This window comes from Pseudophryne corroboree, unplaced genomic scaffold (genome assembly GCF_028390025.1).
Source record: "Pseudophryne corroboree isolate aPseCor3 unplaced genomic scaffold, aPseCor3.hap2 scaffold_1036, whole genome shotgun sequence".
Taxonomy (NCBI): domain Eukaryota; kingdom Metazoa; phylum Chordata; class Amphibia; order Anura; family Myobatrachidae; genus Pseudophryne; species Pseudophryne corroboree.
Genome location: NW_026967663.1, coordinates 193,922 through 206,507, shown reverse-complemented (window position 1 = coordinate 206,507; position 12,586 = coordinate 193,922). Strand labels below are relative to the sequence as shown.

General features: G+C 43.2%; 1 protein-coding gene across 2 annotated transcripts in view; it reads right to left on the bottom strand.

Annotated features, from left to right (window-relative positions):
- Positions 1-1,970: 1,970 nt before the first annotated feature.
- Positions 1,971-12,586, bottom strand: part of LOC134988306 (FYVE, RhoGEF and PH domain-containing protein 1-like) — a 29,405-nt gene continuing 18,789 nt past the window's right edge. For both annotated transcript variants that reach the window (XM_063950534.1, XM_063950535.1), the window contains 6 exons: positions 9,356-9,386; positions 8,035-8,136; positions 7,748-7,873; positions 6,824-6,982; positions 6,456-6,599; positions 1,971-6,334 (listed from right to left, as the gene is read on the bottom strand). In XM_063950534.1, coding sequence (XP_063806604.1) covers positions 6,068-6,334; positions 6,456-6,599; positions 6,824-6,982; positions 7,748-7,873; positions 8,035-8,136; positions 9,356-9,386 — 829 coding nt within the window. In that variant the 3' untranslated portion in view covers positions 1,971-6,067. The remainder of the gene's footprint in view (positions 6,335-6,455; positions 6,600-6,823; positions 6,983-7,747; positions 7,874-8,034; positions 8,137-9,355; positions 9,387-12,586) is intronic.

The window sequence follows — 12,586 nt, the reverse complement described above, 5'->3', positions numbered from 1 at the left end:
GACCTGGCAAGGTGAATGATGACACATCTGTACATACATTTCTATAGGCTAAGCTTTTCATTACCCATCCGCCAAATCAGCACTAGGTCCATCCTGTACCTGACTGTAAGCTCAGCGTTGTCTGCAGTCCCGTGGCGAGGTCGGCTCCTTGGAAACTCCTCTCCGCATTCTGTGTGTAATTCATCACAGAGGAGAGCTAACTCTGTCTGACAGAAGGTCTCTGCTGTGTTCAGCAAGAGGATAAAAGCAGCTCAATCTTATGGCACCACGGATGCTGATACAGCACATTGTGTACCTACCAAGCCTACTGTTTACACTGTCAGTACAGTGTGTTTAAGCTTGTACAACAGATAGTCTATGACTGAATGGTGATGCCTTCTCCGCTGGGAACCAGCCTGACCAGACGATCATCAATAATGGATTTACCCGTTGTCTGGACTGTGCGCCATGTAACGTCAGTGGTTCCATTTAAAGACACAGCGCATATTATTAGCAGAACACTAGTATAACGCAGTGACGGCAGCAGACATGGTTGGTGGGGATATGCTGCTTGCAATGTAAGCCAATCTTGTGCACTAAAAAATGATACATACATCCAAAGTTGAGCCCCACCTAAAATGTATACAATCCATGTCCTAAATGTCATTTTCTGCCAATCCTTTCAGGAAAAAGTCATGCATCCTTCCTTCAGATTACTCATAGGCATGTAAACCTCAATCTGCTTACCAAGTTTCTGTGTTGCATCCATATCCGCCTTATCCATTAATGGAGCTTTCACCTAACACTTTACAAATTGAGTCATGCCCGACCGATGACATCCAGTGTGTTTCCCCTGCCTATAACCTAGATATCCGGACTATGGAGGATGCCAATACAAGGGCCCTGCTTTCCTGGCTAGCATAAACACAAGCCGTGCCTCTTGCTGTCAGACCATCTTACCACCTCATCTGTACATATTTAAAAAATAAAACTATGAGTTATTTTTACAGTGATGCCTCATTTTCCTATTCACTGTCTGAAGATTAGGCTTCGGTGGGTAAATTTTTGCTCAGTTTTCTCTGTGCAGTACTTTTTGGCATTCCAAAATGTTGAATGAAGAAGGCCATCCAATACTGAAAATACTGCCAGTTGGAAGCAGTCGAGGGGGTCAGAGGTGGCTTTCCAAAGCCTTTTGTGGCCTTACCTGATGTCTCAAATGGTCTGAAATTCTAGATACAGTAAGTGCTGGCCTTCTTCAGACAGGCTGAAGTGTTGTCAATGGCCCTTCCCCTTTAAACTTGACATTCACAGAGGAGGGGCATAAACCAGCTGCCAGACTGAATAATGAAGTCATTGGTAGACTGCGTGCATAGCCTAGCCATCCCCGCCACCTATGTGGACTGAGAAGGGAGAATCCAACATACATTTTTCTCTAGGCTTTTAATAGCCTATAATAAATCAATGCATCAGCCACGTTGCACATATAGGGCCCGATTCATATTTGTATGCGAACCCAATAGTTTGCGTACAAATACGATGTTTGGGGGTCTTGCGATGTCGCTCGCAGTCCCGTCAGCTGCAGCATTTGGGGGGACGACGGGACACCTGGCACCCATCTTCAAAATGGGGTAGTGTCGCCCTCGTTTTGAAGGTGTGACATGGCCAGGGTCTCCGACGTTGGACGCAGACTTCCTGGACACCGGTGGATGGATACTACGACCAGCCTGAGTAAGCTTCTGATGCCTATAACCATCACGACCATCCGAGGCTGCGTCATCAGACTATCTCCTAAAGTCACCTCCTGCTGCATTAGAATTTTAATTAGAATTGTAGAGTCGTTTCCTTGCGGCTGTACAATTCCGTACAAACATGAATCGGGCCCTCACTACACAATTCTGCTTATCAGTTGCCTGTCTACCCATCCTATGCTGCTAATCCATCAGTAACTAGGTGATGTGGCGGCGTACATACAAAGCACTCAAGTAGACTGGTTGCAATAAACAGACTGTATTGAACAAACAGAACATACCTCTAGCACCTAGTGGGGTGAGGCGTTTAATACGTTTAAAACATCCCTAGTGGCCTGCCACCAATGCTATTCCTCCACCCAACAAGTCACAGAGATTGGAAGCAGAGAAGTGTGCAGGGCTGTTGATACTGGCAGCACATCTGTGCCCAAAACACAGTACAAAGGGTATAATCACAGGACAGCAAAGGCATATAAAATACATACAGACTTACTGTATAGTAAAGACATACTGGAGAGAACATGCTAACTCAGTGGCTTTCATCTCCTCCAAGCCTCACCTACCCCCAACGGGTCATGTTTTAAGGATTTCTGTCTATAGAAACAGTTGGCACAACAGCAAAATAGATGAACTCGTCCGTGCATAATTAAAGAACTCTAGAAAACATGACCTGTTGAGGAAACGAGTCGAGAACCACTGCCCTAAATTTGCTGCACAATATTCACCTGTGGATTATGCGGATACGCTTGACGTCTTATATCCGGCAATTATTACAAAAGTATTAATAGAATGTATTCTTCCAAAATTATTTAATTATTAAAACTTGTAGGATTTGGTACAATTTACAAGTGAAAATGTTGTTACTTGGCACTAGTCACTCTGCAAATCTAGGTCTACTAGCACAATCGTCATTGAGTTTAGGCGTTTACGGGTCAGTATTCCAAATTCGGGAATGAGCTTTGATAAATACAGAAATGTTGGTTCCATCTTGCGATTTAGGTTGATTGTGGCATCTACTTCTCCAGACTTACACATTTATCATTGGAAGGAACACTGAACCTAAAACATGTCACACACTAGTAACAGTCACATGCAGATTGAGGCTATGTATACTATATTCCAACTCTTTCTATAGTATTCCTTGTAACAGAATTTTTTGTGAATTTTTTATTTTTTTTAATGGTGGTTGTCAAAATGGGCAGTATAGCCCCATTTGGGGTAGGTGAGTTCTACGGTTCCGGTATGAATGGTCGACCATGTTATGGTCGACAGTCATTAGGTCGACCACTATTGGTCGACATTGACACATGGTCGACACATGAAAGGTCGACACATGAAAAGGTCGACATGAGTTTTTTTTCTCCTTTTTTTGGTGTCGTTTTTTGCGTAAAGTAACTGGGAACCCCAATTAGTGCACCGTGTCCCCTCGCATGGCTCGCTTCGCTCGCCATGCTTCGGGCATGGTGCCTTCGCTCCGCTACCGCTTCACTCGGCACAGATTACCGTTCCAATCGTAGTCCACTTGGATCGTAAAGTATGGAAAAGTTCCCCAAAAGAAAAAAAAGTTAAAAAACTCATGTCGACCTTTTCATGTGTCGACCTTTCATTTGTCGACCATTTTCACGTGTCGACCATGTGTCCATGTCGACCATGTCAATGTCGACCAATAGTGGTCGACCTAATGACTGTCGACCATAACATGGTCGACCATGTAAACGGATACAGAGTTCTACCAGGGGTCAGATTGGATTTAAATAATGTTTAAAATGTAAATACAGTTTTGTATTATTATCTTCCTCAATAGGTCGGGGGGGGGGGGGGGGGGGGGGGAATGAGTTTATGGAACCATGGGGGTAGCGGCCCAAAAAGTGCAGCAACCCCTCTGCCCTAATGGCTTGAGCTACAGCTATACATACTATATTACTTTAATAGTCTTTGGGGTCAAGCCAATTATCTGCGATGGGTGCAAAGTGCCGCTGCCATGGCATTTAAATGCCGGCAACAGTACCCAATCTTGCACCCTTCACATCCTGGATTCTGCCTGAATTCGCACAAAATTGCTCGCTACCCTAAGGGGCAGCGAGCACTTTTGGGCAAGTTTGGGCTGCCGCAAAGTGCGGCCGCTGCCGAGATGATTCGCTCCCGCGATATCATCGCGGCTAATTGGATTGACCCCTTAGTGATATTTCAAGTTAATTGCGTACTTTGTCATCTGACTTTTTTTTTTTTTAATTCCTTCAGATTTTTTCATTGTAAATACTAAGTGATGACTATTTTCAAATATTCCTGTTCTAGAATGACCTGGTTTCTATGGCGCTGCTGTGGTCTTCCATTAAATATTTGTTCCCCTGACTGCAGTTCCTTTATATGCTCCAGAAGCCGGCGCGGCTGGCTGACAATGGAAATAAAACCTAGTAAGGGGCGAATAATCACTGAACGCATGACAAAGCGGACAAGGACTCAGCAGACACATAGGGCGATATTCAATTCTTTTCACCCCCTTCCACACCTTTTCTGTTTCTGCCCTCGGGGGCGTCGTATCATCATTTCAGCTCACTACCCCCCGGGGTAACTAGGCACCCAACCCTTTACACAGCTAAACCTGATTACTATGGGCGCAATATGCGAGATAACGGGGATCATTTTAGAAAGGAGATTGGGCATGATATATCATTTGAATACCACCCATAATGTCCTTGTAACCTGTACGGGGTGATACAATAAAGCTATGTAAGTATATTTATAGCCCGGTGCATAACATAACCAAGCAAATCATTATTTGGAGTTACAGTCCCCCTAGCGTGACCAGTGCGAATCCTATTGGCTCAGGTCATTTGAACTGCCCCATTCAACTAATTTACTAGTTTAAAGGCCACATTCTCCGGAGTGACGAAAGATTAAAGCAGACATTGTCCACTTGAGCCTGTTACAGTTACATATAGTCAGAGCTTAGGAAACAGGTGGAAAAAAGTTTTTTGGCCACGTCTGCTATTGTTGTTATGCGGAATACTATGAAACAGGGGAAAGTGATCATTGAGGAAACATCTGCACCCAACACACTAACAGCTGGAATATATAGTCATTGCCAACGGAAAGGAATACAGGACAATACTTTTTCTCCGTCTTATTGGCTCGCTGAGAGCAGTGTCAAATCTTCTATACACTCAATATTGAAACCTTGGCGTGTCATTGACATCCCTTTGGATTCTGTTTTAGGTTTAAGTGTCCCTTCACATTGCGAAGGTTGATCTCTGCTTCATCCTACCTGATCTGCTTTTACAGAATAGTAATACTACTGGTGTGTGTGTGTGTATTGTATACTTTATCGGTCCAGTGCACTTATTCACTGATTTTGGGAAAAAAATGCTCTAAGCCCTATAAACCTCTAGATTAGGGGTATTGAACATATGTCCCCCAGCTGCTGTTGAACTACACATCCCAGCATGCCCTGCCACAGTTTTAGCATGCACCAATAGCAAAACTGTGGCAAGGCATCCTGCAATTTGTAGTTCCACAGCAGCTGGAAGGCCGACCGCATGTTGAATACTCCTGTCATAGATTCATTAGGTGCCACGGATGACTGATTTGTCATTGTCAATTTGGCCCTGCATTAAGGTGTGTGTATAAAGTAACCTGGGATAGTGACAGGCGGTGCAGAGCTAGTTGCTGTTATTTCCCTGGTTCTGTACATGTCTTCCTATGGTTTATGGTCCTTTACTTCCCGTCCAGTAACTGGATTACTTCACTCTGCTCCTGGTTCTCTCACGTCCCTGTTACAAAGGACCTCACGTACGAACAGGCTACTTTGGGACGCATGAGCATTGAATTTTGGAATGATGGTAAAAACTTTAAAAGGGAACACAGGGTTCCGCAACAAGCAAAATAACAACTTAAAAAAGTGTTGCTAAATATTATTAAAATAATTATAATACATAACATATAAAAAAAAAAAAAAAGAGAAAGTGCCGGTGATGGGTTTGAGTGAAGAATGAGAGCATGGAAGCATATGTTGACCAGGGAAGGAAGTGTTAATGGGTCAATCCAGCCATCCGACTTCTTCCTGTATGAGTGATGATGGGTCAGTCCAGCCCCATCCCATTCAGCTTTCCCAGAAGCGATTCAATTCTACACAAGTCCTCTGGGTTTGAAGTTCAGCTCAATTCTTTCAGGTCTTTCGTAGATCATGGAAGTACTATGGGTGAGTCCAGCCCTCCCCATGTGGTGCTGCAACAAGTCCAGCTCCACACCAACAATAGTCCCCTGTTTGAAGATGAAATGAATTAGTTCAAGCTCTACCCCTTTTTAGGTATCTCCAAGAGGGTAGTGTAGCGTACGAGTCCTCAAGTGTCCCCTAGGGTTTCCCCAGTCCCCTCAGTCTCTTCCTCAGTCTCCGGGATTAAGTGTTTGGAGTTGTAGTCTTCCCCCCGGCCAGCTCGGGACAGTGCTTTCACCCAGCGGCGTTGCAGTTCCTCTGTTTCGGGGCTGAAGTAAAAGCTGAGCTGGCTCTGGCTGATTTTGAAGACATGCTTGCGATCCGAACGCTCACACTGTTCTGTTGGGGTCACCTCAAAACCAATCAGGGGGATGCTCCGCTGAGCTTTCACATCCTGGGACAGAAAAGGGAGAGAGAGCAGTTATGTACGCCCTAAACCAGATCCTCCACCCACTCTAAAGCTTCGCTTCCTGCCCCTTTCCACTAATACTCTGTAACGCCCATGATGAACATACCTGAGGAGCTCCATATATGTACAGAACCAGGGGCTCATTCTGAGGGATGACAAACCAGCCTTTGTGCCAGCTCTTGGCTCCTTTCTCCATATAATGCATGTAACTGCACAATACGCTGTGCTCAGCCACCACCGAAGCCTGTTTCTGTAGGAGAAGGAAGATAATAAGTGAGGGATGGGACATTCCCTTTAAAATAAGAAGTTAACAAGAAATGCAAATACCAAGCTACTCAAATGAATGCCAATCATGAAAGATACACTAGAAAAATAATGATCTCACATAAATAACGAACTATAATGTCAGAAATGCAGTGCAAAGATCAGATCACCTGGTGTCAACATGAGACAGACTGTATAGAGGGACAATACCTCTAGGATAGATTTCCTACGCTGAGGTGTGTGGGAATTGTAACCTGGGCTGGACACAGAACCATGCAGAGCACCGTAGCAGTCCACACACACCCGATTTGTTCGGTTATTGTCATAAACAAGCCTGGCACGAAACTCTGAGCATTTTCCACAAACCACCTGTAGTAATGAGAAACGCAGCTGGTAAGTGATACAGGTTGAGAAAGTAGTACTGGAAAATTAGGAAATCTGGAAAATGTACACAGAGGCAAAGATAAAGCACTGGAATAATAGGATAGAAGCAATCCACAAAATAATGAAGACAATTAAAAATGATGAAAGTAATAGATAAACTTTAACTAGACAAAGAGCATCACAACAACATAACATCAGTATGAGTCAATCAGGCGCAAATGCCATAGAAAAGAGGCGAGTGACAGTTGGAGTGGAAAGGAGAAGCAGGTGAAGAAGCAAGTTGAAAAGAAAAATTTAGAAGAGCAAGCAATTGGAAAAGAGGAGTGGCAGAGATAGTAAGCGATAGAGGGAAGCATGGTGTGAGACAGTGGAAAGAAGGGAAGACAAAACTATTGAGCAACTGGAAAAGTAGTGTGGCAAAGGCAATAACTGTAGAGGGAAAGAGCGAGCAGATAGGAGTGGTAGAGGGAACAGAAAGGAAGACTGGTGAAAGGAATATATGACAAGAAAATAAGAATTGCTCAGGGAATAAGGTGTGCATGCAGAGGAGGAATAGCAGCAATGGAAGTAAGCAGGAAAGAGAAAGTGTTGAATGGAGAGTAGTGTCAGAGGGAACTAGTGAGTGGAATGAGAAGGAGAAAAGGGGATATAATATTAGGGTAACAATGCATAAGTAAATGCTTAGAGAAATTAACAAAATAATTAATATTAATGTACAGAAAGGAAAACAATAATAAATAGGAAACTCACATGTCCACAAGCCTTGCAGTGGTGCCTCCGTTTGGTTATAGAGTTAAAAGCTTCTTGGCATTTCATGCACATGGTCACCTCCTTCTCCCTTATTGGGGTTGGTGCTCGCTTGCCCAGGTCTGTGTTCTGTGTAACAAGTTGTGCCATTAGAAAAGGAATACTGTTTAACAACCTAATTGCACGTTTAACAAACACTCTTTTCTTTCCCCTATAACCTTACTCTTCAAGACCAAGATGGTCACTATTTTTTAATATTGTTTTCCTCAAACCCCTCCCTCATTAATTACCGGTGAGTTTGGGGGAGTCTCTTCATCTTCCCGATGGGAGGAATTAAGCAGCTTGCAGGTCTCCACTGTCTGCTCATGTCGGATCATCATAGCTTCAATCGCCTGAAGGTGACAGACAATATAGAATGATCAATCACTGCTCACACCAATAACATTTTTGCTTCCAACATATCAGTGTTTTTGTTATTTCCTTAAATAAAGGTGGATGATGAGGAATGTCTCGAGAGGGTTGTTCAGTCAGTTGATAAAGTGATTGGCTTACACTTGCCTAGTATTCAGGAGGTATATGAAAAAAGGCTTTGTAATAAAGTACAAAGTATAGTAGGAGACTTGTCCCATCTGCTATGTTGCCATCAAATAAACGACACAGATCTGAATATGTTAAATTGTACTTGGAGGTTTTTAGGTGTTGATGTTCTTATGAATTTCATGACTCTGTTGAGTGCAATGTAATGTTTTCATTGACTGCTTATGTATGTGAATTGTTGATGACAATAAAGTTGGATTGGAGACGTTGGGACAACAGTAGAACACTCTACCTATTAACGTCCCTGTTCCATCATCCACCTAGTGAAGAGGACCTGTGCAATGCACTGGCATCTCTTCATACTAAGGTCCAGATTTATCAAGCCTTGGAGAGTGATAAGGTACAAACTAATCAGCTCCTGTCATTTTTCAAACACAGCCTGCAACATGGCAGTTGGGAGCCGATTGTTTGTTACTTTATCACCATGCTATTTATCACTCTCCAAGGCTTGATAAATCTGGGCCCTAATGGATAATCTTAGCTTCTGTCTCTCCTACATTCACATATCAAATAGGGAGCGGAGGAGAGACAGATTGGAATGACAACTGCACAAAAGCCCTAAAGGTCCCTGAGAAACACCATAACACTAGTGTAAATGATCTGATAGCATTAAGCCGGTCCCCTCCCCACACCTACTTTTCTTATTCATAGACTCATCTTTGAGACTGACACAACGTTGGAGCATTAAGCGATATATCTCTATGGTTAAACTGTACTCCAAAGGGCATATATAATAGGGTCCGAGTTTGCCGGCCAATCTCTGACCATTTTTTTTAAAGCGGCCATCATTTTCAGGGCATGGTTTTGCCTTGTAAATCATTGGCCCTTTAAAAAAAACAAAAAAAGTCCAAGATCAGCCGACATCCCGGACCACCGTCAAACTCGTACCCTATTACATATGTCCCCAAATCTTTCATTAAGTCATTCTATCAAAGAGAATGTATACAAAGCTATTAACTAAGGAGGATTACAAATACTCTACTGGGAACCCACTACAGTTGCAGATATAGTCACCTGAATCCAGTCTTTTTTGTCTTCTTCAGTTCTATATAAAACAAAAAAAAAAATCAGTTTATAGTAATCTCTCATATATCAGAAGACGAATACCTACAAATGCAGTAGTGCAGCAGCTGAGTCTGACCAGAATATGACACATGCTGCAGATGACAGGCAGGAATATAATTAACAAAAATATATATTTTGTGTGCTCACAGGTACCAGGGGAAACACCAGAGTTTTTCTGATGTTCCCACGTGTACCAGTGAGTGAACAAAAATCCAGGCGCAACAGTTAGTGGTTAGATCACCAATTCATCAATAAATGGCTAAGAATTATACTAATCACCAGGCAATTATACAAGCTGCTCCCACTTAATAGCCTAGGGTTAAACTATAGTCAATATACAAACATAAGGTACTTAATAGAGAGCGCTTAAATTCCAATCACATTTATTAGATATATTAAAAAGTAAATATAGATAAAAATAATCACATTTATATACATAAATTATGCATGTATGGCACTTTAAAAAAGCTGAAAGACACCTCGATTGATACTGATAAACTGTATGGCTCCAAATTATTCTTAAAGTTCATAAATGTATACGCAGTCCATAGCCATATATTATGTATCTTAATAGGCTAGTTTGGCCAGAATTACTTGATATCCAGTTATTTTTATATCCTAGGAATTCTTTGTGTATAAGGATATATACACTGACTATAGCAAATTTGCTATAATTGAGAGTCCAGATGTTTAAATGGATACAAAAGCTGCAGTCATTAGATACAAAATATCCTGATGTGTGCACTCACCAGGACCCGGTATTAACCATTTGCCGCTCTAGTTCACTTTTATACTGCTGGCGTGGTATGGGGTTTATACAAATTACAGTGACCGGTAAGGTCAGTGCAATGTTTTCACCTCACCTCACCGCAGGCTGGAACGTGATGCTTCTTATTGAATGGAGCGGCCGACGACTGTGGCTATACACCGCAAGCTGTATCTTTAGCCGGAACAAAGCTGGATATGTGGTCTCAGTCTGCTCGAGCCAGAACAAACCAAATGAGGTAGGACAGCCCCCGGCTGAGATCACCTGTCATACGGCTGTGATGCGCCTGTGTGTAGCTGGATATCTGAAGCAAGTGGAGGCCAACAGTCCAAAACAATCAGTTTACTCTCAGCACCAGTGCCAATTTCCTTAACATGTTTCTCCGTTATAGCATTAGAACGGTTTCATCAGAAGGTATTTGTATCCATTTAAACATCTGGACTCTCAATTATAGCAAACTTAGGAATATAATTAGTCTAGGTCATAGGTCAGCCCTGCCCATCCCTCCTTTCACTCTGGGAATATCGATAAAGTGTCGGAGCTCTGGATTATCCCAGTATCCAAACTATACAGGCCCCACGGCCCTGAAACTGCCGCTCAACCCAAATCATGGGCTCAGTCCGCAAATTTGGCCAAACCGGACATTATCTAATGCATCGATCGGTTCACAGGCCAAACAGCTGGATCTTTTCCGGTTGCATTAAGAGCTGTTCGTGTGGCTGGAAAGTGATGCAAACACACGCTGATGGTCACTGTATTCTGTTCGTTATAGCCACACGAACTGTGCTGTTGGGCTAACTGCCCATATTGCAGTGTGTGGACAAGTTGGGAAATGCAGCTATAGGTGTACTACTGTACTGATAATGGGGTTACTTCTAAAGAGACGGCAGGATAGCGGTAACAGCACATTGACTGCACGGCCGCGGTAGCACCCGACCATGTGGCAACTACACCGCCACTGGCCTGACAGATCATGACATTAACTCAAATCATGAAACAACTCGTGACAGGAATCAGTTTGTCAAGGTGCACTCTATCCATTCACATATATTATGTGTGTCTTAAAGAATTTGATTTTATTATATTTATTTATTACTTAGTACATGTTTCAAAATTGAAATACCAATACCCACGTGGAATATATTCTTTTATCCGTAATCCCACATGTGATATTATTATGAACCAAATATGAGGTCATACAAAGCAAAATGTTAAAAACAATAAAGAAATAGAAAATAAGAATTTACTTACCGATAATTCTATTTCTCGGAGTCCGTAGTGGATGCTGGGGTTCCTGAAAGGACCATGGGGAATAGCGGCTCCGCAGGAGACAGGGCACAAAAGTAAAGCTTTCCGATCAGGTGGTGTGCACTGGCTCCTCCCCCTATGACCCTCCTCCAAGCCAGTTAGGTACTGTGCCCGGACGAGCGTACACAATAAGGGAGGAATTTTGAATCCCGGGTAAGACTCATACCAGCCACACCAATCACACCGTACAACTTGTGATCTAAACCCAGTTAACAGTATGATAACAGCGGAGCCTCTGAAAAGATGGCTCACAACAATAATAACCCGATTTTTGTAACTATGTACAAGTAATGCAGATAATCCGCACTTGGGATGGGCGCCCAGCATCCACTACGGACTCCGAGAAATAGAATTATCGGTAAGTAAATTCTTATTTTCTCTATCGTCCTAGTGGATGCTGGGGTTCCTGAAAGGACCATGGGGATTATACCAAAGCTCCCAAACGGGCGGGAGAGTGCGGATGACTCTGCAGCACCGAATGAGAGAACTCCAGGTCCTCCTTAGCCAGGGTATCAAATTTGTAGAATTTAGCAAACGTGTTTGCCCCTGACCAAGTAGCTGCTCGGCAAAGTTGTAAAGCCGAGACCCCTCGGGCAGCCGCCCAAGATGAGCCCACCTTCCTTGTGGAATGGGCATTTACATATTTTGGCTGTGGCAGGCCTGCCACAGAATGTGCAAGCTGAATTGTATTACACATCCAACTAGCAATAGTCTGCTTAGAAGCAAGAGCACCCAGTTTGTTGGGTGCATACAGGATAACAGCAAGTCAGTTTTCCTGACTCCAGCCGTCCTGGAACATATTTTCAGGGCCCTGACAACATCTAGCAACTTGGAGTCCTCCAAGTCCCTAGTAGGTGCAAGGCACCACAATAAGCTGGTTCAGGTGAAACACTGACACCACCTTAGGGAGAGAACTGGGGACGAGTCCGCAGCTCTGCCCTGTCCGAATGGACAAACAGATATGGGCTTTTTTGAGAAAAAACCACCAATTTGACACTTGCCTGGTCCAGGCCAGGGCCAAGAGCATGGTCACTTTTCATGTGAGATGCTTCAAATCCACAGATTTGACTGGTTTTAAACCAATGTGATTTGAGGAATCCCAGAAC